Here is a 24,386-nt window from a genome sequence, read left to right on the forward strand (position 1 = left end):
AAATGGGTGTTCATTCCTATGGATGCGGCATTTTTCATAGAAATTATGGGCGTCCTTCGGAGTCTAGAGGAAAAAAAATGCGACAAGCAGTGCATGATAAAGTTTTCCAAGAATCGGATTTACTGTTACGGAAGAATGGTTTGTTCCCGAAATTACAGTACAACTGGGAAGGGTCACACCATCTTGTCAATGGCTAAATGACGTAGTGTATTGTATGCAGACCGTTCAAAAAGATCGAGAAACGTAATGAAGGTGATTCACTTGGACATAAATACTGTTACAACATTCCAATAGAAAAGTTAAACATACCCGTTTGAACATAAGAAACCGTTAACCATTATTTGTTCCAAAACCAGTGGTGGACTTTCCAGCAGGATTCTTCGTTTGGTTGGCAATACTGTTCATTGCAGAATGACCAGCAGTTGGGCATAATTTACACGTCGATTTTAACGGTGAAGAAAAAACGATGACTCATTCTATTTACAAGGCGAAATTTTGTTGCTTTAATTTTTGGCTGAATGCATAAGTGGTCCTAGAGCATAAAGAATGCATTTCAGCATTAAGAAGAGAATAAATAAAAAATGTCGCCTTCGTTTTTTTGGCGGTTTTGGCTCGATATGCAAATAAATAAATAAGAAGTAATTTTTCAGCAAAAAACATAACCGACTTCAATGCTCATACAAAAATTTAGGAGTACCGTTGTTTCTTCATGATCCAATGATCGGATCTAAACCAAACTAGAATGGGGCCAACCTTGAGGTACCACCTCTCTCATAAGAATTATCGGAATCGGTTCACGTGGTTCAAAGTTATAGTAGATATAGTTAAAATAAAATAGATCCGACGAATTGATAGCCTCCTCCATTTTTTGAAGTCAGTTAAAAAAAAAGGTGTTTATGGGAGCGGGAGCGGTAGCGAAATAAAATACCGGAGCGTAGCTAGAGCGGAGCGATGAAAAAAAACATCATTACCGACGGTACTGACTCCATTCATTTAACATTCGGTCGGTAACGTCGGTAACAATGTTTAACTGGGGATTAGTGTTAACCAGAGATGGTGCAAACGGCCCTAAATGGTTGTCATATTAAGGCCCGATTTCGGATGGCAACCCACGACTGATAGATACGTTGTTTTATCAATCTTTCCAAACAACAATCAGCTGTTCAACACAAAATGTAAACAAACATAAATGCAACAAAAATTTTAAGGAACAAGCAACAGTGTTACCACTTTTTTGGCATATTTAAATGACTTTAAATCTGAAACCCAACGAAAGCTAAATGACATTTAAATAACAATCCAAAATTAAACTTAGCGCCGTTTAAATATTCATCTCAAATCGTCTCTAAAAATCGTTTATGCTAGAAACATTTTTGAATAGAGTTGCCACCTGTTTCTTTTAAAATTTTCCCGATTACCTTTTATTGTCGCAAACAGTTATTTTCAAAACAAATCAAAGTAGTACGAAAACAAAAAAATGCGACAAGCAAAGAAAACGCATTAAAACAGTAAATTCACATAACAGACGACGAGTTTTGTGGAAAAAAACATTAACAACAATAAGAATGTACGCGCATTTGTGAACAACAAATAAATGCATGTACACGGCTTGAGAACAAATAATAAACAACAGCAACAACAACAACATGAACAAGTACATATAACAATGCTCGTTGGCAGCAACAAAAGGCGCGTTGTAACGCGTCGATTCAATTAGTAATTCTAAAAACGGTCAATAACGCCTTTTGCATCCACAATGAATTGTGTGCCAGGTTAGCGGCATTAATGCGAGCAAAGCGCGCGCGGCCAACTCGCCAACAACAACAAGCAATAAACATGCAATAATCGGCAGACCAAAGCCACAACCAGAGACAGAGCCAGAACGTACTTGAGAAATGTAGCAACAAAAAACAAAACAAAAAAAAAACAAAGAAAGAAACACAAAAAAATACTAGTAAGCAGCAACAAACTAACTAACTGCACGTGTGCAACAGTTGCATGCAACAACAGCGCGGCGGGCGTGGAGCTGGTGCGCTTAAGGCCCGTTTACATACAACTTTGGCGTTGCGTTGGCGTTGGCGTTGGTTTGACAGAACGCACGTTAAAAGTATGCTTGCTACAATGAACGCTTGGCGGCGAATCCTTGGGCCACTAAATTAACATATTAACGACAGATAAATTAATATTTCATATCAATAATTGCATTAAAAACGATATTTCTTGCCCGCACTTGATTAAAAAGGAAAAATATTTCACATAATTTTATTTATTCGCAACAGCTGACGAGCGACGCACGCGAAAAGTTGAGAGTTGGCCATCTTTTTGCTTTGTGTTGGCGTGAGCGTTGTCGAATTTTGGCTATGTGGACGGCTGCATTTGAATTCATGTATTCATAGTCAGCTGTTGAAGCGACGCCAACGCCAACGCAACGCCAAAGTTCTATGTAAACGGGCCTTTAAAGTCTAAAGTGGCCAATCTGCAGCAGAGTTTTAGTTTTCGTTGGAAAAACACAATTACGTGCTACCGATGTCGCTACTCCTGCTGCTGCTGCTGCTGCTGTTGTTGCTCTTGTGCTGCTGATTACACTTGGCTGTTGGCTGTTGGCGGTGGCGGTGGTGTCGATAGTACTGTGCACATATTGCAGCGGTTACTTTCCATTGCCGCCTATGAGCTGTCAATTTCCAACACTGACACTTTGAAAACAAGCATGCCGTAGTAAATAAAAGCCAACTGACTCAACGGTCATCAGTTGGTCGATCGAAGCAACAGGGCCGATCACTGCAACAGCCGATTGATCTATCTACCAGCCGATTGATCCACCAGCCGTTGGTGGCTTCGCATAAAAAGTAAAGCCAATGACCGCGCGGCGGAAAAAAATAGCCAGCGGTTTGAGACGAATTAATTTTCTGTGAAGCTTTAATGAGCAGCAGCAAGCAACAGAACAAATGTGAAAATATAGAAAAATGCAATACCTTTTTTGCGCGCATCATCGGCCAGTCGCAGGAACATCTATGGGAAAATCATTAGATACAGCAGCCGTTCACCGATATTTTTGCTAACACACAGTCAACTGCCAGGAGAGCAACAGTATGTATTAATAATAACAACAACAGCAATGAAGCAGCTGCACCAGCTACGCTTAGCCTGTCATTATAAAGCCACCGCATATGGTTGGGCTTGACATCGGCGGACAGACATCGGTTACAGACAACACTTAAATGGAAATAGACTTGTTTGGGTAAGCGATACTGCACAATTGTCATCGATCATATCGATCTTGCTGCCAATCACCGATCCGCTGATCGCCAATTGCCAATCAACAATCAACGTTTACCTATTTCAATTGCAACTGCTACGTCTTCAATGTGCTGCATAAGTATGTATGTAACTTTAAGCTACAGCTAGCTTAGCTATCTGTCCTCTCATGCAACACTGACTGACTCTTTCGACATACTGTTGGATTTTGTTGGACGAGTATGCAAGCATTAGACAGCGCAGTCACAAGCAATTATCATCATTTATGACATACAACAAATATCCATATGTGGTAAAAGTTTTAATTTCTTGTTTTTTTTTTTTTAGTTTTGTTGCGCTGTGCTCTATAAATGGTCAATGTGGCCATAACTCATTTACGCTTAGAAACTTTGTCGTTTAGTACAAGCCAAGTTAAAGTATCAAAATGTTGAAAATGCGTTTTAATGTTTAAGCTCCGAACACTTTGACGACTGCAACTTCACGACGTAACGACAGCGACATCATTTTGTCGACAAATGTCGCCTTGAGGCCAGCTTCTTAAACATTTTGAAGACCTCAGCGACATAGCAAACAGCTGATTTTAAAGTTTGACATTTTGGTATATTTATTTCACAAATTGTGTATTTTTATTTAAGTAAATAAGAAAAACATGAACAATCAAGAATATGTGATTAATTTTGCGACAATTTAATTTTGCAGCACTACATCTACTCATTGTCGCCGGCAAAATTAGAAATAGATTTAATTTGGCGACGTCGACAATTGCAGTCCTGCAGCCAAGATGTCGTGCTGTCGTCAAAATAATTGTGTCCGTAAGAACGTGTGCATTTAAAATTCGACAGATGCTGCTTGTCGCTTGCTGTCGTCAAAGTGTTCCGAGCTTTAGGGAAGCAGCAGAAGAAGAACATCATGCGCCTTTTATGAGTTTCCCCGACAACCTAAATTGAGCTAGCGAGCTAAAGCTCTTGCTTACCTCTAAGTTGCTGGCGAATATCTTAAGGAATGCTATAGGTTGAGGTGTTTGTTCTTTGTCAAGGAACTCACTTATACCGCGATCGTTGATCCTTTGTGATACCACTGCGAATGGTAACTGTTAAGTTAAAGCGAGAAACGCAGCGTGCCGAGAACGAAGTGTCGCCGCAAGCGGCAGAAGCTAGTCACGGAGAGCTCCTCCGAAATAGTGAGACAATACGAACCCAATTGCCTAAGCCAAGCCGCAATCTGGCAAAAGCTGGGCAGTTTAAGAGGAAGTGTTGAGATGATTCCGCCTCGTCGTCCCCCATGCAGCTACGACAAAAGGAGTCCGGTAAAATATTTAATCTCACTGCCTATGAATGCCGATGAATGCCGATAAGACAGTGCCCAGTCAGTAAACCTGCCGCGAGCCTAAGTAAAGGCTTTCCCCCAGCAAGCTTCGAACGTACCGTAGGTGAGCCCGAGACTCTGATGGCTGTCTAAGTGGATGTTAACTTCCTTACACCAGCGCGCCAAAAAGCAGCCAATCGACTGCTTCTTTAATAGCAGCAACATCCTCCTGAAAACTACTATAGTGATCTGGAGGCCTAAATTAAAGGTTAATGGATAGCTGCCTGAAAAGTATCGGGTAAAAATTGCCAGAGACTAGAGAGTCTGGTCAAACACTTATGTACACTGGCACGATTTATCTAAAACCGATTATGACCTGTAATTTTCTATCGGTTAACGGTTTAATTGTATCAAAATTTTCCTTTCGGTTAATCGAACGATAAAATAAAGAATTTTTAATTTGTTGTTAGTTACGGCCTTTTATATGTACGTGCCATTTCAAAAGTATTTAAATACTTTTTGTAAAAGTAGCTTGTACTTGTAGTATTTCAATTTTTTGTGAGGTATTTGTATTTCGTATTTAAATATTATTTTACAAGTATTTTTAACATATCTGCTTATATATGTTTATCTATATACATATGTTTGTACTAGATTTAATCAGAGATGTTAGATAATATTTGAATACAAAATGCAAATACGCCACTGACTAAACGTCAGTGATTAATACTTAAATCTATTGCAGTAAACAATTAATTAACTTTTTAACCTGCATAAGTACATATGTAAATTAGGGTGCCTCACCATAAAGAAAAGTTGCGGATTTTCAGCGGAATTGTAGAACTTATTATATTTTAAGACTTCGTCCGAAATATTTTGAAAAGATATTTAAATTTACGTGAGCTGCACTGATTTGAAAATCACCCTCATTGCAAGAGTCGTATCGAATGTAAGTCGTTTTTCGATAGTCGAATCGTATCGAAAATTTCACGTCATTGTCCAAAATTTCCACTCGACTAGTGTATTAAAACGGAAAAACTTGGCAGCACTGCGAAGTTTTCGACGATTTTCGTCGTTTACTTATTTCAGCACGACAGTAGGCAATGCCAATGTTGTCACGTCGTACAATTTAGCCTAATTTACGTCTTGCGCAATGAGGCTGAATATCTCGGAAGAGCTTTTTATTGTGGTACAGTTTTTAAATGATTTTTTGTGAAAAAAATTTATTAAACTAATTTTATTTATAAAAACTCGATTTTCGGAGGTATTTTCTAATCGATCTAGCTCACGAAAATCTAAATGAATTTCTGAAATATTTTGGCGGAAGTCTTAAAATATAATTGATCTTATAATTCCGGTGGAAGAACAGTACTGATTTTTTTCTGTATGGAGAGTGATGCACCCTAATGCACGTGTCGTAACGGCCATATCAATTGTTATTTATTTGTCTTGTTTATTTATTTTTTTTTCAGAATTTCCAAGTAAACAGTACAGTTCATTCTGTAACAAAACCCATATAAACACAAGTTTAGATCTTTATAGAAAACTAAAAACCAATGCAATCAATTTCCATTTGCAATTTTCATAAATGGAATTTTTTTACAGAAGAAAACTGCAACATCTTCGGCAAAAAGAAAAAATTCTAAAAAATCAAAGGTAATTTTTAGCCACTTAAAACTTGCGAATTATTTACACTAGGGCTGTTCAGGATGTTGTGGAAATGGTATTGGATTTGCAGTTGGAATTGCATTTGCAAATCTTTTGCTTGCTGAGTGGAAGATCGAGCTATCTCGGTAGCCAGTTCGAAAACGGCCTGTCTCAGGAAACTTTTCAAGGCCGCCCTATCTCGGAATTTGGTACAAAATCGCCCTATCTGAACTGAAATTATTTTGAAAATATATTAAGATAGGGCGTTTTTGAATTTAATACTGTATAATCAAAAAATTTTCTTTTGAGAAAAAAGTTTGAAATTTGGATGAAATTTTTTTGATTTTTTTTTTGTAACTTTCTACGAAGTTTTGAACTTGGGTTTATATGGGTTTTGTTAGAGAATAAACTGTATTTTATTTGAAAGTTCATAAAAATAAATCCTCACAATATAACTTTGAAATTGGGGTACTGTAAATATGTATGTAGATACCCGCGACAGGCGACTTTATTGAAAACCAAAGAAAATAAACCTATTCTACGATTTTTAAAGTTCAATGCTCGGGAACACACATACATACATACATACTAATGAATGGATTGCATCTCTGCTGCTTAACAAAAGGCTTTTCTAAGAGCAGATATTTAAAAAAATCTTTTTTTCATTCATTCTTTTGTTCATTTCAAGCCCGTGAGTAATTCCATACTCGTATGTCTGTATGTATGTATGTTAGGGCGTTCTTTTTTAATTTCGAAATAAAAAGCAGATTTCTATAATCGCCTACCTAATTTGCATACCTCCAAAACTATTTATTTCCTTCAATTTAAGAGAAATTGAAAGTTCAAATTTGAAATTGACTAATCAGAGCTTTGCTTCGATGATCTTTTAAATTTTGAGAGTGACTTATATTTACATTGCGAAAGTAACAAAACCAGTGCACCCTTAATGCTTATAAATAAAATTGCTATCAATGAGGCAATTAATATGTATACATATATTGTTTATGAAAAAAATTAATGAGATTATAGAATTTGAGTATTTACATGATTAGATTGGTTCAGTTGCCATTTTGACTTTGAGTATACAAGTACAATGCTGATATTTATAATAATTTTTTGCATATTTATATTGAGTTCAAGTTTGTATTTAAGGAAGCTCAGTAAAGATTATTATCTATGGGCGCCTTGCAAGCGTTTGAAAACACTGGATGGCAGTCGATTGGCGGACAAAGTGTATATAGTGCCAGGGCGCACAGTTTTTGGCAACAATTTTGACATAGTGGGTTCCTCTCCCGGTGAGTATGAGCGTCCAAAAGAAATGGGAGTTAGGTTTGTATGTTCTACCTTAAAAGAATATGCACATATACATACATACATATGTACGTAAGTACTAGGAATGTTAATCCCGGGATTCCGGGACTCCGGCCTGTCTTGGCAAATAATCCCGGGATTTTCGGGATTTGTAATTTTCACTGATGGTAATAATAGAAACTTCTTTTCTTGACCAGTATTGGCTATATTTTTTTTTTTTATTTAATAATTCATATTTTTTTATAAATGTCTAGCTGATTATATATATAACACCGCGCGATAGTAGATTTTAAACACAAATATCAATATATTCGCGAAACCATTGGCCAAATATAGTAAAATTGCCTTTTTAGTTTTTCACTCTGATGTCAGTAATTCAAAAATGATTTAAAAAATTCAGAGAAATGTGCTTAGAGAAGAAGTATGGGTATCAAATTGAAGAGGAAATCCTGTAGAATTTAAACAGATTCAAGTTTTTGGCGCAGAAGGACTGTAAAGTATTGAGAATGTCCTTTTAAAATTTTATCCTTGAAATTTTGAAATATTTTTTTTTTTTTAATTATAAGTTAAGGACTTATACAAACTCGATAAAATTCTCGAATTTGGTCCTTCTAACTTAATCAGCTTAAAAAATTACCTTTTCGTCCTAGTGAATCCAAAAAATGTGATTTTTTTTTAATTCTAAAGAAATTTCCTCTTGCATCTTGTACCCATATTTTTATTCTACATTGCATTGAATTTTTAAAATAATTTTTGGAATTAATCATATCTTTGAAATTACAAAATCCTTTAAAATAAATCCTGACGTCAGAAAGAAAAAATAAAAAGGCCAGTTGAAATAAAAAAGTAGGTTTCAAACCCATTTATTTATTATTTATTTTATGGTAGGAGAGCTTCTCAAACAATATAGAAGCAATTTTTTCGATTTAAGTTGTTGAGAAGTAATGAATATCTAAATCCCGGGATCACGCGATTTTGATAACGACATCCCGAAAATCCCGGGATCAGAAAAAGCTGAAAAATTAACATCCCTAGTAAGTACATACGCTTATATACATTAGACCGTACCGCCTTAAAAGCAAACAAAAAACTTCGCCCTACACCCCTGAGCCTAAAGCAATTTTGCAAGGCAATTTTGAAAACAAATGTTTTTGTTGGCCAGACCATGCCTTTTTGAATTTTTCGGTGGCACCTACATTCGGAAATAATTTATTAATTTTTTTTTTTATAGTAAAACTTAAATAATCAAAATACTTCCTTAGCAAAAGTTTATTAATACTTTTTGGTGAGCTTTAATTTACTGGCGTTAGGGCCTGGTGGTTGAGAACTAGAACGGGGTACTCTAAGCCAATGAGCTTTTAAAGAAAAAAAAAACATGGTCGAAGATATGACGAAAACTGTCAAAACCAGGGACGTGAACCGGAGGAAAAATTTGTTTGGTTCGGTTCGGCGGTTCGAACCGTTTTTGCACTTTTGGATTGGTTCGTCAAAGCGGTTTTTTTTGGTCTTTGAACCGGGGTTTCGGTTCGGTTCAACGGTTCGAAAAACAAAAAAATTACGCGCAAGTTTAAGTGTCAGGTGTCAAGTGCAACAACGCGCAAGGTTAAGGGTCAAGTCTCGGTCAAATGAGATGGGTTGCCTTTACATTTGATATTGTCACATGGTAAACAAACATGATGGGTATTACCATGTTTACCAAAAAGAAAAAAAACTGGGTACATTTATCTATTGAAAATTGGTTGAAACGAACCTTTCAATCTTTATAGAAAGTGGTTCGGTTTTCGGTTCGGATCAAACATTTGTGGAAAATTTCGGTTCGGTTAATGGTTCAGTTAATTAATAGAAAAGAGCGGTTTTCCGGTTCAAAACCGGTTCGGTTCAAAACCGGTTCGCGTCCCTGGTCAAAACCCGACCGCTTCGTTGGGCAAAAAAATCGAAATTGGCTTGCGAATATATTTTAGATTCGGGGGCGTACTGCAAATATTTTTTCAGGGTCGAATGTACATATCGACGGTACTTTGGCAAAACCTCGTATCTCAAAACACTCTCTCTAATAATCAAAAAAAAAACTCTCCATTAATAACAGAAAATCATTTTTAATGAATTTTTTTACTGAATATTAAAGATTAAGCATTACATATCGAGCCCTAACCGCCAAAATAACGTAAGCGACATTTTTTTCAAAATTTTCTTTTTGATGCAGAAATATTCCTAGAGCATCTAGATGCATCGTGGTATTTTAAGGCCTATTTTGAATTTATTTTACGAGATACGAAATAGTAGTGATTTCTATGATGCGAGGTTTTGCCAAAGCACCGTCGACATGTAGATAAATATGTACATATTTATTCAAAATTTTTCTCCCCATAATAGAACAAATTTTCTACTGGTGTCGCGACCTCTATCGTCGCACTAATGGCAAGCCATATATTTTGAATTTCTTCAAAGTAAGCGTTTATTCGATAACAAGTCCGGAAGACGTACAAGAGGTTCTCCAGAGTCAAACTTTAATAGCCAAAGGCATAATTTATGAATTGGTGCGTCCATTCTTGGGCGATGGTCTGTTAGTGAGCACAGGTAAAAGGGACACGAAATTTTTTCTGAATTCAACCAAGAGAATTAAAGTTTTTATTTATTTTTTTTTTTTACAGGCGACCATTGGCACAGCAGACGCAAGCTACTCACGCCAGCTTTTCATTTTAATATTTTACAAAATTTTCTCGAAGTTTTTACGTAAGTTTTATCCAGCTATAAGTTTATTTAGTTAATGTAATTTCGAATGAGTGCATTTTATTCAATTCGTAGGAACGAAAGCACCAAGCTGGTGAAATTATTGCAATCGAAGGATGAAATAGTGAATCTAAACGATGTCATACCGGAATTTACTTTAAATAATATTTGTGGTAAGTAAAACGTAGCAACCCTCATCGAAAATTATTTCAGACTAAAGTTTTCCAAGACACCTTTTTGTTTTAGTTTAATTTTGTAGAATCAAAAATAAGTGACAACCTTACACTACTATCCTAACGGATAACACTTCGCATATAGGCAAAGCATTGTTTAAGAGCCTTATTTTAGTATCCATATACATACCTTTATTTTCTAAACAAAAAATTAAATAAATATGACATTCAAAATAGGTGGCAACCCTATAGAAAAACATTTCTGAATTGTGGACTTTGGAAATACCTTCCATTTGGTATCCATATTAAGATATTTTATTTTGTTTGTAACTAATTTCGAATAGATGGCAACCTTATATGAGTATTCTCGGAAATAATACTTATTTAGATAACCTTAAAATGCGAAACATTACAAAATTTCATCAAAATCATTAGAGCCGTTTCGGATCAACCTATATATGTATATAAACGGATATATGTATGTACATTAAGGTGGTCCTTAAATGCAGGAAGCAAAAATTTTTATATCAGATTTCCTAAGCCTCAACCTCTACGTCGATGCTACTATTGTCGAAGATATTATATACAAATTGTGATCGCGTGTCGCACATGGGGCAAAGATCAGATTCCTCTATGGAGATTCAAAAAATTAAAATTATTATTTTTTTCATCTAATACCCAAAATCGATACAACTATAGTCGAAGATATCACATATAAATTTTGGCCCAGATTAGAGTCGGTGGCGCACAAGGGTCAAAATTCAGATTACCCTATGAAGGCGTCTTAACCGACTGAAATCGGGACCAAAATTTGTATGCGATATCTTTGACTATGGTAGTAGCGATTTTGAGTATGAGTTGGCAAAAAATAATAATTTTAATTTTTTTACAAAAATTTGTATGTATGTATATCTGAGATCGTGGTATTACCGATTGAAGGGGTGAGACCGAAAAAATCGCTCATTTGATTTTTTTTAAGGACCACCCTAATGTACATATATATATTTATATTCAAGGTAAAATAATATTACAGAGAGAGGTATACGCGGTTGGGTAAGTGTCACTCTTGCAAGAGCCGGACACTCACAGAGAAAACATTTGACAGTCTCCTTTGAACCTGAGAGCTTGCAATGTAACAGAACCTGTTATAAAGTATTCCTTTCTACATGCACACCCATGGGCCGGTGTCCTGTGCAAACAACCCTGAGTTTGTAGATATCTTTCTTGTAGTGGGTATTCCAGAATATCTAGTTATTCTATATGGTTGTGTATAGCTCCTCATCTGCTTAGTTTTCGTGTGGGTAAACTTTCCAGAATTCTGCTTTGTTTTTCCTAAGGCCGAAGCCACGCAATGAGCTGCAAAGCGGTGATCAGTTTAAAATTAAAACATAAGAAATACTACTATTGAAGTGGCGGCGCCGCTTAGAAATAAAAGCCGCTCACCGCTCAGCTACTCATTGCGTGGTCTCGACCTAAGGAGGTGTCCATCGGCACACCTATAGTGAAAAGCTGTCTCTTTCTACGATTTGATCAAACATGGAAACCAACTCTTCCTTGTAGTCTTCCATTAGTTGTGACCTAACTGCCTGACTTTCTGAGAAATTATTCTAACGAAAGTTGATAATATTGCCAAGTAGCACAAGGACGGACCAAAACAGGGGGTGAGTAACTTAATTTGAATATATCGGCATCGGTTCAAAATGGATGGGAGCTTCGTCAACAGCAATTTTCAGTGCGAATTATATCAAGAATCTCCTTAGAGAGATCCGGATTTTCGTCAAAACAGCCTGTGGTACTTGGATTACGAAGACAGCATTCACAGGGATAGTGATTGTTTATTTGCTAACAGAAACATGGTAATCGTGTCAAGAGGGCCAGGCTCTATATTTCGTTAAATCTTGCCCGCACATGCGTCCTAAAATATACTAGCCAGAAATGCGACTGCTTTATAAACCATTGTGAAATATTAGCGTTTTTACTCGCTAGAAAATAATTTATGCAACCTCACTACGCGGTTTTGCATTTTTTTTACGCGGTTTTTTTTGTACTTTAAACGACGATATGTATTTATGTATATGGATTGTAAGACAAAATAGATATGTACTATGTAACGTAACTTTCACTTTTCCAGTGTGGCCCAGGCGAACTTACAGTTTTTTTTATTTTTCAATTTACAGAAACCGCGCTTGGTGTCTCCTTGGACGACATACCTGGCAGTAAAGAGTACCGTCACACCATACATAACCTAGAATTGATGATGGTGAAACGTCTTTGCAATCCTCTTCTGTATTTTGAATTGATCTTCTACTTGTTTGAAGATTACAAAGGATTTTACAGAGATTTGAAGGTGGCACATGACTTCAGTGGCATGATTATCCAGAAGAAACGTGAAGAATATCGCAGCAAACAACGTAACGCAAATGACGTTAGGCAAGCAAAGAACAACAACAAATACGTATAAAGGGCAATTAAAAAAAAACAATTTTCTTCTAACATCCAATCATTTAGCGACGAAACGGGCAAGCGTAAGCGTTACGCCATGTTGGACACACTCTTCAACGCCGAGTCAAAGGGCATTATCGACCATCAGGGCATTTGCGATGAAGTGAATACTTTTATGTTTGAGGGCTATGACACCACATCGACTTGTCTCATATTTGCTTTACTCAATTTGGCTACGCATCAAGATATACAAGAGAAATGTTATCGCGAGGTGGAAAAATGCGGTGCGTAGCGAGAGTTAATATGTATATAATAAAAGTAGCTTAATGTAAGGTTATATTCTGCTTGCACTACAGATTTGCCAAATCTCAGCATTTTCGACTTCAATCAGTTGGAATATGTGGAGCGTGTTATAAAAGAGACACTGCGTTTGTATCCATCAGTACCGTTTATTTCGCGTCGCTGTATGCAACATTCCGAGCTCAACGGTTTGATCCTACCCCCGGATACGGAGATTAATATACACATTTACGATATAATGCGCGATGAGCGACACTTTCCGGATCCTTTGAAATTTGATCCAGATCGATTTTTACCGCAAAATAGCATAGATCGTCACCCCTTTGCTTTTGTGCCATTCAGTGCGGGTTCAAGGAATTGCATTGGTTTGTATATCTATGACTGGAGAGATGACTATTGAAAAAATTTAGGTAACTGTTATTAATCCTTTTCCATCGCCCGCAGGTCAAAAATTTGCAATGCTAGAGATTAAGGCCATTTTGGTGGGTATTTTGCAGAATTTCCAGCTGTTGCCTGCGACGCGCTTGCAAGACATACGCTTTGAAAATGGTTTGGTATTGAGAACAAAGGAGAATGTGTTGGTTAAAATGATTAAGAGAAGTAAATGAATATTGGATGCTTAAAAATAAAAGAGTGCTGCCGCAACGAAGTTTCTTATAATTTGTAGACGAGGACAGATATCTGATTATTAAGCACACTTAAATGGCATTTTTCAATAAAAGTTTTGTCAGTTTAAGCGCAGGCCAAGAAATTTCGCCAATTGGCCCGTTCGTTTGCAAAATTTCGCCAATTTACACCAATTGAAGACCGATTCCTCTGCACTTGGTTCTTACATTGTGCAGTCGAGTCGAAAAATCTTTTCTTCAAAGCAACATCATCCATATGTACGGTGACGTAAATATGTCCATTAGACTGTGTCAAATAAAATGATTTTTTTTTTCTTTCGGTACCATACGAAAATTTCTTTGTCGGTTCAAAAAAAATAGTTATGGCGAAATTTCAGCCTTCTATCTTAATTTTTCAGTTAGCGCTCGCCAAAATAAGAATTTTCAATGAAAAAGATTTTCCCGCCACCTTTTTTTTTATAAACAGTTAAATACAACAAGCACAAAAAAACTTTGGTGTGGAGAATAAAATTCTCTACAAAGGTAACTTTTTACGAAATTTAAAAAACCAACACCAACCATACTAATTTGGTTTAGATCCGATCATTGGATCATGAAGAAATTAACGGTACTTCTAAATTTTTACATGAGAATTGAAGTCGGTGGTGTTTTTTGCTTAAAAATTACTTGTTATTGTAACAATTAAGTTGTACCGAGCCCTACACAAAGGAATTTACATATACATATGTATCGCGTAAAGTTTATTATGAACTTATTGAAGAGTTCCAATACAAATTTTAAAAAAATTTCTTCATTATTTTTAACCGGCTTCAAAAAAAGGAGGAGGTTACCTATTCGTCGGAATATTTTTTTTATGTACATATGTTACCGCAAAACCGATTTCGATAATTTTTTTTTTCAGAGGTGGTCCCATCCTAATTTGGTTTAGATCCGATTATTAAATCATGAAGAAATTAACGGTAATCTTAAAGTTTTACATGAGAATTAAAGTCGGTTTTGTGTTTTGCGCCCCCCTTAGCCCGTACCTGCGTACGCTCATGCTGGAAGCTGCTCATAATTAAAACCAAATAAAACGATTGCAAGCCTCTCAACTTTTTGTGTTCCACCACAATCTGGGAGTAATTTTCCATTCCAATGTAATACTACGCTGTCAACGATCGAACTATTTTCTTTAATATCTGCTGCCATCGTTTTTCTTATTTTAATACGTCCTCTATGTACTAAGCTATGGCTAATATTAATTTTTGTAGGATCATGACCCAAACTTTTTACAGCAGCTACTAAAATATAAGTATCATTTCTACTGGAGATATTTGATCTATCCAAAGCTGATGTTAATTCTGGAGTCATAATATTAATTTTGTGGCCATCTGACTTGAATAGGAGCTAGATGATCTGCTGATTCCTTCAAACGAAATAGACGTACATAAATGTGAAGTTCGTAATAAGATAAAAATTATGTATTCAAACTCATACTAATTACCATTTTTACTATCGTAATTTTCTACTAGTTCTAGAAGGGATTAGTCATCTTCTACATCATACGTGATACAGGTGTATGCTGATCTTTATTTTTCTGCGCTAATGAAAAAAGTTCTTCAGGAGATAACTCTTCAGATGAATTTTTTTTTATCGAACAGCAAATAGTTCATCAAATTTTTAAACAATATTCTTTACTTTTGATATGTTAAAATTTAAGTGTTTTCTTAATCGACTTTTGTCCAAATTTTTCCACTCTTTAAAGTGTGTCTCCATTTTGGTGATTGCATGTTGCTTTTTTATATGTAAGTGCAACATTTATAATGCTCCAAGTATCTTTAACTTCTTGTATAACCTCAGTAGCACATGAACGAATCTTTTGTTTTAAAATCTTGTATTGATACATAAAACAAGTAATTTTTAGCAAAAAAAAAACCGACTTAAAAAAAATATATATATATCTAGACACTACCTTTCCGTTGCAAAAATAATTATTGAAATCGGTTGACGTGGTGCAAAGTTATGCGGTAACATACATAAAAAACAAAAACAAAAAAAAAAAAATATTCCGACGAACTGATAACCTCCTCCTTTTTTGGAAGTCGGTTAATAATTCAAAACGTCTCCGTTTTTTTGCAGTTTTCGTTGACTGAAATTATTATTTAAAGCACCCACTAGATATATGTACATATTTTGACCTATTTCATATTTCATTTAACTTTATTGGCTCTAAAACAAACGGAAGTGGTTTTTTAAATTTTCTAAAAGGTTACCTTTGTAGAGAATTGAATTATCTACAAACGCACACCAAGGCTTTTTTGTACTTGTTGTATTTAACTGTTTATAAAAAAAAAAAAAAAGTGGCGGAAAAATTTTTATTATTGAAATTTCTTCTTTTGGCAAGCGCTAACTGAAAAATTAAGATGTAGGGCTGAAATTTCGCCATAACTATTTTTTTGTAACCGACAACGAAATTTTCATATGGGACCGAACTTTCATTTTATTTGACACAGTCTGGGAAACAAATCACTAGTCCAGTTATTCAATCGCTTCACATGGGCAATTTTGCAAACTTAATTTCTCCAACCTGCCATATCACATCTTCCTGAATCTGCGCAACCACAACCAACCACAATTTTAGTAAGCAACCAAGCATTAGCCCTCTGGCTATTTACCGGCACTGCTACCGCAACAGCAGCCGTTCATTTCTCCGTCATGCCTCAACGTCTATGACCACAGCCAATAGTTCAACGCCACAAATGTTAGTCACTGTTGTGTCGCTTAACATAGAATTGGTTCTAGGCTCTTAATCAACAATAACCATTGAATACGTAACAAACGCAGCAACATTTACAGCATCAATAACAGAATCAACAGCAAGGTCAACCGCTGATACAGCAACATCATGTCTCAGCAATAACAACAACATTCTGGCGCATTTAATTATTTGTTTGTCATTGTTGTCATTACCAAACAAATTTTTAGTTATTCGCTCCTCGGAGGGGGAGTAAATGTAGGGTATAAATACCTTGTTCTTTTATACTTGTACAATTTTTATTTTTTCAATAGTTCTTAGATTTTATTAGAAGTTCTTAGTTAAAAGTTTTTAAAATCATTAAAATAAAAGTCTCCAAATTGAAAACATAAAATTTTCTATTGAACAATAAATAATTCAAAATTTTAAAAAATAAAATATCATCATGATATAGTAAACCTGCCTGTCACAAGGGAGAGGATTGCTTGGGCGATACAAAGCTTTAAGCCGTATAAAGCGGCGGGGTGGCGGGGGGGGTTCATATACATTCTCTGCTATAGGTTCATTCCTTATCTTTTTGGAATAAAATCTGAAGTGTCAAAATGCTAGAGCGTTAGAGCGTGAGCAAAATGCGCTCACTAAAAGAGAATAACAGGAAAAAGTAAAGGAACGCAAATAACCAAATTTTTAGTCCAAAGAATGGCAACAACAAAACTAACGTCAAATAAGAATAGAAATGTATGTACAAAACACATTCACACAAGCACGAGCACAACAAACACTTACTATATCAATTATTTTTTGCGTATTCTTTAAATTCCGTTAATTTAAATTCAGTTGAGTTTGACACTTTTCAAGATATTGCCTGCAAAAATTCTTGTAACTAAATCTGACTACTTCGGACTGAAGAGAGTCACTCTCACTGAGTGTTGCTCTCTCATTTTTGCTGTCATTTTCGAGTTAAGGAACGCTTTTTGGACTAAATCTGACTACTTCGGACTTTTTCTGACTATTTCTGGGAGATAAGGAACGCAACTTTAATAGATGCTAGCTAAATATAAACTACATACTTATTTTTCAACAAAAAACCTTACTCGATAGTAAATTTCCAATATTTTAAACGTATTATGAATAGGAACTTATACAAAACTGACAAAGTGGCAACCATCTATAGAAGGAAGAAATCAGCTGACACGGAAAAATCTAAATTCCGCAGAGTTGAGTTTTCATTTACATGGCGCTCTGGTAAGACAGATCGTGTCAGATGACTCGGGTTTACGTACCGGTAAGTTTACGTTCTTGACTAATTTCACCTTAACGCAGAAAGTGAAATGTGTACCGGTTCGGGGAAAATAAAACTCATGATAAGGCTGATTGTAAACTAATAGGCGTCTTCATCAAAAGTGATAAACTTGATGAAGTGATAAATTTATCATTTTGATAAATGAACTGTTACTACGTTTATGCGTAAGTTAATTCACGAATCCATTTCATGAATTTGGTTTGAAATTCGCTACATAAACACCATTTCATGAGATCAATTATACACAAAAGTTAACCATGAATTCGGCATCATTTCATGAAATCGTGAATTGCAAGTCCGGCAACGCCACGTTTCACAACAGCTGTTTACTAGTGTTAAAGTGTGTTTGCATTGTTCAACTTTGCGTTCAACATTTGCGTTCAACTCAGCGCAGGGTTGCACGAAAAAAAAGTAGAATGGCTAAAAATATCAAAATATGAAAAAATATCAAAATATTCGCCATAAAAAGGTGTTTGCATTGTTCAACTTTGCATTCAACTTTTGGTTGAATGGCCTTTCAACTAATCGCTTTCAACAAAGTTGGTCGCCAGCCAACATTTAGCCATTAAACTTTTTTTTCGTGCAACCCTGCGTTGAGTTGAACGCAATTGTTGAACGCAAAGTTGAATAATGCAAACACTGCTTTATGATGTTTTTAGATTAATAACCATGAGTGGGACAACCAGGATTTTAAACACGGGAAAATAAATTATTCTTTACCTTATGTGTGCACACGTTGTCAGAAGCGAAAATTAAGAAAATTGCAGTAAAAAGCCACCACCAAATTGTAAACAACGAACAAATGTAAATAAACGGCTAATGTCAAAGTCGCCCAACTTTTTTCCTAAATGCGATTATAACGGGCTACTAAGAAGAAGGCGTGATCTTGTATGTAATGAAGAATTCATGAATTCTGTCGCATAAACGTAGTATGTCAAACTTTGTATGGAAATCTATTTAACCAAAGTTTATCACTTTATCAAATGACTTTGGTTGGTAAATGAATAAATTTTAGAAAAACTCAACTCTTACAGGTTGCCAGATAGTGGCTTTTGCTAAGAGCACATAGAAGCAAATGAACACTATGGCCGCATTTCTTTATTCATTCTGAACGTTTGGAATAAACTTTTTTGTTTACTTATTCTTTAGAACGTTCCTGATGATATGCTAACGTATATTTCAAACGCATTTTGTTTATTCCGGCTGTGAAATTCGATTATCCGGAATGTATAAAGAAACGCAGCCAATGTACGAGATAAGAAGGAAACGTAACTAGCCATATAAGTTAAATAATAAACAGTTTTATGCAATTCTTTACCAAGGTGCGTTCATGAAAGAAGGCGGATAAACTGATAAATTTAGATGAAGACCCCTAATATATTTGGCCTTATCATGAGTTTCATTTTCCCCGAACCGATTCACATTTCAATTTTAATTTCCATATACATATTTACTAAGGCCCTGTCTCCATAGGAAAACACTGATGTCGTGATAACCATGTCACAAAATATATTTCCAATGGAGACCGCCTATTTCTCCATGATCCAACTACGCAAGATCTGACAAGATGAAGCAAAAGAAAAAAGTAATTTTCTGGCTGACGTTTGTAATTTCGGCGACATGTTATTTTCTTTGAAAAGTAAACATAGAATATGAAGACGAAGCATAAAGAAAAAAATGAAAGCAATGTTGTAGCACATGTTTGTGCTAAGCAATTTATTATTTTTGTACTTGTTTTTGTGTCCAATTACCGCGCACTTCATTTTTATTACATTTGCACAAAAAACTTATTGAAAATCGCTTAAAAATCACTGAAATAAACCACCGTCAAAATACACATAAAGAAAGAAGCAAAACAGAAATAGCAAACTTCAAAATTACGAACGTCACACACTTTTTTTTCAATTTCTATTACAAATGGCTGCTTCTCAACCGGTCAGATCTGTTCTAATTGGTTCATGCTATTTCTCATGGGCTGCAATATATATCAGCGCTTATTGCTTGACATCTATTGCAGGCAATTCGATAGTTTGACAGTCATATTTTCATTAGAAAGAAAGCGTGCTGGTGGTAACATCGATGAAATTTTGATATTAAATCAAAATAAAAATCTGTTCCGTATTGGGTTATTTATGATTACGTATTAGGAAATTATTCAGCAAGTTTTTTTAATGATTTAAATGTTTTTAAACACCGAAATTGAGAGAATGTTGTCTGGTGGCGTCATGCGGCAAATGCTTATTTCAAGACATCAAAGTGCCCAGGCACAAAAAGTTGCAGTCATATTGCTCGTCAAAATGACAGTTGGTAGGCCATCGGTGTTTGCCTTGTGGAGTTCTGCGGTAAGGGTGGAATAAAAATTTTCGGGTGAAATTGTTTTTGGACGAAACTCAGGATATGGCAGATTAAAAAAGAAATTAAATTAGCACAAAACCGAAATAGCCGCCAATTCAGTTTCTATTTATCCGTTCATTCAACCAATCAATTCATCAATCAGTCAATTCATCGCGGCACCTGTCGTGCAATAGCGACGCATCGTCAACAATTCTTCCACATACACAAACCCTGCGTACGAGCGGGGGCAACAACCCCGAAAAAATCAAACCTTCAAAACGGAACGGCAAAACTTCCATTGATTTCCGTTAGTGGATTCCAATGATTTCCGGTAATGCATTCCAGACAAATGTGGAACGCAAAAAATACAAAACATTGGCACGAAAAAATCAACCCTGTGCATACGAATATACCTTCAAAACGGACAGTCAACAACAACAACAAAGCAACGGCATTATGGAGACACACACGTACACATGCACATGCATGGAACGCCTGCATTAGCGCAAAAAAACCACTGAAGCCACAGAAGTTCCCATGGCCATAGCCGACTATTTCTTGCACTTTTTCATTAAATTTCACTTGCATTCGTAAATTTAATATTTGTTAAAGTCACTTACCACACTCAGATTCCAATAGGAATGCGGTGAAAAGCACAAAACTAAAAACAGAAGCGCGACTGCGTCCGCGATACAACAACACTTCGGCCATTTTTAATTGAAATTGAAAGAGAAAATCAAAACACACGCACATCGCAAGGAAAAAATACGAATGACAATGGTAAAGGCGTAGAGTGAAAAGTAAACACATGGTTGCATTTTGTATCGATTATGCGAATTTTATATCGGTAAATCGAAATAATCAGCCCTATCGCCGATTCCATAGTGAAATATTTCTGCCCAATTTAATAGGCGGAACAAAAACTAATTAGAAAAAAATGTTGGATTGCTTTACAATTATGGCAATAATTGTTTACATATAATTCGTAACAAGGCGCCTGTGTATTGTGGCGATCTATATAGTAGAGATCGCCTGCTTTTAAATCAGTGCTGAATTTTAAGTCGAGCAGCTTAAATTGCCTGGATAGATTTGCGCCAAGTGCCTTATACTGCTCTTGACAATGTTGACCTTATTTTTTAAATAAAAAACTTAATTTAAAAAAGAACAGTGCTTCTATATTTTTCATCATACATTATACGTTCAGGATTCAACGTACAATTTAAATTTTATTACACCCTATTCTTCTCTAAACCACTTTTACATTAAAAATCATCCCATCCTTCGCGTAACCATCAACTATTGTTTACTTCTTGGATTTGCCAGTGGATTTCTGGCCGGGTTTCTTGGCAGCTGACTTGCCTCCCGCTGTTTTGCTAGCTTGCGCCTTGGCGGTTTTCTTCTCGGCTACGGGCTTTACTGGTTTTACCAACAATTCACGTTGGCTCTTCAGCGCCTTCACGATTTTCTGTTCCTCGATGAGGAAAGCACGAACGATACGCTCACGCAGACACCTGTGGCACAAAACACCACCATAGGTACGGGCAACGGTCTTTTGACGTTTCGACAGGCGGGAACGTTCGCATGGGCGTGTGGGGCGAATACCCTTTAGCTTCTCTTTACATTGACCACACTTTGGCACGGTCTTATTTTTCTTCACATATTGGTATACCAGACGACCGCCAGGTGTGCGCACACTGAAAAGAAACCAAATTTATTAGAGTTGTAGAGTAGTTAATGTAGTTAAGGAATGTAGCCGTGACATCAATGAATTGAACCGCACTTGCCGCACCAGCAGATATACAAATCATGTTTTATGCATTTGCCGGCTATCTTTAGTTCAATCAGAATGCAAACAAAGCACTACTCCATTGAGCTGGTAAACATTGATATCCGCAGTCACTTAGAAATTACTTTACGAAAACAAATGCCAATTCGTCACCACCGGCAGCATTCCTTACTCCAAATTGCATTTCATTGTTCAATAGCATTTACTTACATACGCCTCCTGTTGGACTTGGTGTTGTAGGAGAGACGTCTTCTCAGAGTCAAGCGTTGAACCATTTTGTCCGCTGTAGCAAAATAGTCGGCAGAGCCAACGCATTAGTGATTCCATTGTCATATCATATCGTATGTCAAGAGGAGCGAATTTATGCACATAAAAATAGATGGAAGAAAAATATACACATTAGTTTATCGATAAAACACGCACAAGGCATTCATTCAAGTCTAGGGATTGCCGATTTCTTCACATTTCAATGAATTTCGCTGATGTTTAAAGATTTTTTTGTATCGTTGTCGAAAAAACAGTACGCATACCTTCAAGAAATAAACTAGAAAGGAAGTCGTCGGCAATGCAGTGAAGCAAAGTGAACTTGGCTGCTATTAAAGGAAACTGTCAAAAATGTCAAAACTTTGTTTTGGGATCAAATGCAGTACCGGAAATCGGTTCGGAACACGGTTTTGGGATCAAAAGCAGTTCAGGAAATCGGTTCGGGACGCGGGTAGTGCATTTAATCCCAAACAAAGAAAGCTTTCTAAAAGGAAATGTCAAAATAACTAAAATTTGTGGGAGGCATTTACAATTTGTGTACAATTTTTTAATAGTTTCTTAAAAATTGGCTAACTTATCAATCAACAAGTAGTGCAATATTATAAAGGCAATGCAAAGTACACAAATTTGAAATTTTTACAAATAAATTTAACTTATTTAAATGTTTTATGAACAGACAGATAAGTAATTAAATTCATTTTTTAATAAGCATTTACATATCAATGGTCGAAGATTGGCAACACATAACTGAGAATTTTTCCCAAATTTAGTTATATTTAATTCAAAATAGGCATGGATTATAATATTCACAAAATATGCCGGGTTTGTCTGGAGGAAGGCGCACTCACCTCTATATATAGCACTGAATTTGCGATGATGCCTTGCACCATGTTGATGATGTGTGCCAAGATACGGGTACGCCAAAACGGACAACTGGAGTAATTTTAATTAAATTATTAAACGAAATGCTCTTTCAAGGTTTATAAAAGCGATGGCTTGCCAGCAGTCATATGCAATAATTGCATTTATCGTTTGGGAGTCGCTTATCACTTCAAGCAGGAGTGCGAAAACTCGGATATGAGGCTGCGTCAGTACCTGGGTTTGCAAGATCGGGGATATGGGTATATATTTAAATGTAGCCTTAGCAGTCATGTTTACTTTATTGTTTTAAATCTCCCTGCAAAATAGTTTCTGTGAAGCAGCAACCAACACAGATTTGGCAATTACATCTTTGGACAGTAAACCAAACGCGTACTTGGAGCAAGATTCAGAAGACGAGTCGGATGTGGGTGAAAATGTGAGAAAAAGGTGGGTATTTTTTGCATAACCACTTTTTAACTATTGTAATAAAACTTTCATTCAATTTAGTAAGCGCCGTTCGCGATACCAACGCAAGCCTCCTGAGCAACATAAGCGTCGCGGCCCCAAACCCATACCGAAGTTACCTCAAACCTGCTATGAGTGTAATAAAACTTTTAAATGTGCCGCACAACTGCAAATGCATTTGCGCACACATACGGGCGAAAAGCCATTCGCATGTAATTTCTGCCCTCGTCGCTTTGCCCAAAAGTATAATCTCCACATTCATCAACGCACTCACACTGGCGAGCGTCCTTTTCAATGTGAGATTTGTTCAAAGCAATTCTCTGCATTGGGAAACTTTCAAGCGCACCAAAAGATACACACTGGCATACGTGATCAACTGTGTCCAGTGTGTCAGAAGGCCTTCTATAGCGCCGGCGATCTTTCCAAACACATGGTAATACATACGCATTTAAAAAATCATCATTGCGATGTGTGTGGCAAGTCTTTTAGTCGTCAACGTGACATGCAGGCCCATAAACGTAAACAACATGTGCTGCAAGAGCGTAGCGAAGACGACGAAGATGAGGCAGTTGACACCTCCTGCCCGGATCCGGTGGTAGTGGTGGGTGGTGGTGTTGTGCCGGGCGCTTCCGTACTCCACGAAAGCTTCAAATGTCCAGACTGTGATAAGGAATTCGGGTCGGCGAGCAGTTTGAGTGTTCACTTTCGTACGCACGCCAATAGTAATTTGCTAAGTTTGCCACTTACCGGCCAAATGCCGCCACATCATTATCATGCACCGCCACCACCGCCGCCGTCAGCTCCCCCTCCACCGCAAACGCATGCTGCACTCGCCCACGATGGCTTGCAT

General features: G+C 36.4%; 4 protein-coding genes across 4 annotated transcripts in view; 2 read left to right on the top strand and 2 right to left on the bottom strand.

Annotated features, from left to right (window-relative positions):
- Nucleotides 1-20,933, bottom strand: part of LOC118740683 (bone morphogenetic protein receptor type-1B-like) — a 740,115-nt gene extending 719,182 nt beyond the window's left edge. Inside the window, exon 1 of the mRNA XM_036472318.1 lies at nt 20,781-20,933. Within this exon, the coding sequence (XP_036328211.1) occupies nt 20,781-20,913 (133 nt within the window). The 5' untranslated portion in view covers nt 20,914-20,933. The remainder of the gene's footprint in view (nt 1-20,780) is intronic.
- On the top strand, nt 7,281-13,808 carry LOC118740684 (probable cytochrome P450 4ac1). The gene is made up of 8 exons (XM_036472320.1): nt 7,281-7,502; nt 9,892-10,095; nt 10,170-10,251; nt 10,324-10,421; nt 12,599-12,851; nt 12,930-13,147; nt 13,220-13,528; nt 13,608-13,808. The coding sequence occupies exons 1-8, from the start codon at nt 7,301-7,303 to the stop codon at nt 13,769-13,771; spliced, it is 1,530 nt and encodes a 509-aa protein (XP_036328213.1). The 5' UTR covers nt 7,281-7,300; the 3' UTR covers nt 13,772-13,808.
- Nucleotides 20,934-21,313: 380 nt separating the features above from the next.
- LOC118740691 (60S ribosomal protein L34) lies at nt 21,314-22,229 on the bottom strand. The gene is made up of 2 exons (XM_036472330.1): nt 22,157-22,229; nt 21,314-21,854 (listed from the first exon to the last, which is right to left on the bottom strand). Exons 1-2 carry the CDS (start codon nt 22,219-22,221, stop codon nt 21,464-21,466), a joined length of 456 nt encoding a protein of 151 aa, XP_036328223.1. The 5' UTR covers nt 22,222-22,229; the 3' UTR covers nt 21,314-21,463.
- A 563-nt stretch (nt 22,230-22,792) lies between these two features.
- The window catches only part of LOC118740685 (zinc finger protein 32), a 7,136-nt gene continuing 5,542 nt past the window's right edge, over nt 22,793-24,386 (top strand). The window contains exons 1-5 of the mRNA XM_036472321.1: nt 22,793-22,827; nt 23,001-23,125; nt 23,189-23,331; nt 23,399-23,518; nt 23,579-24,327. Of these exons, the coding sequence (XP_036328214.1) occupies nt 22,821-22,827; nt 23,001-23,125; nt 23,189-23,331; nt 23,399-23,518; nt 23,579-24,327 (1,144 nt within the window). The 5' untranslated portion in view covers nt 22,793-22,820. The remainder of the gene's footprint in view (nt 22,828-23,000; nt 23,126-23,188; nt 23,332-23,398; nt 23,519-23,578; nt 24,328-24,386) is intronic.

Source organism: Rhagoletis pomonella, unplaced genomic scaffold, assembly GCF_013731165.1.
Source record: "Rhagoletis pomonella isolate Grant_MI unplaced genomic scaffold, Rhpom_1.0 Rhpom_scaffold_00006, whole genome shotgun sequence".
Classification (NCBI taxonomy): domain Eukaryota; kingdom Metazoa; phylum Arthropoda; class Insecta; order Diptera; family Tephritidae; genus Rhagoletis; species Rhagoletis pomonella.

Bases quoted from the DNA above. Each gene is read 5' to 3' on its own strand.
- LOC118740684 (XM_036472320.1), top strand. From the start codon at position 7,301: ATGCTGATATTTATAATAATTTTTTGCATATTTATATTGAGTTCAAGT. The intron at 7,503-9,891 runs GTGAGTATGAGC...TCCCCATAATAG, and splicing joins CATAGTGGGTTCCTCTCCCG to AACAAATTTTCTACTGGTGT. The intron at 12,852-12,929 runs GCAAGCAAAGAA...CCAATCATTTAG, and splicing joins CGTAACGCAAATGACGTTAG to CGACGAAACGGGCAAGCGTA.
- LOC118740691 (XM_036472330.1), bottom strand. From the start codon at position 22,221: ATGGTTCAACGCTTGACTCTGAGAAGACGTCTCTCCTACAACACCAAG. The intron at 21,855-22,156 runs GTAAGTAAATGC...GTTTCTTTTCAG, and splicing joins AAGTCCAACAGGAGGCGTAT to TGTGCGCACACCTGGCGGTC.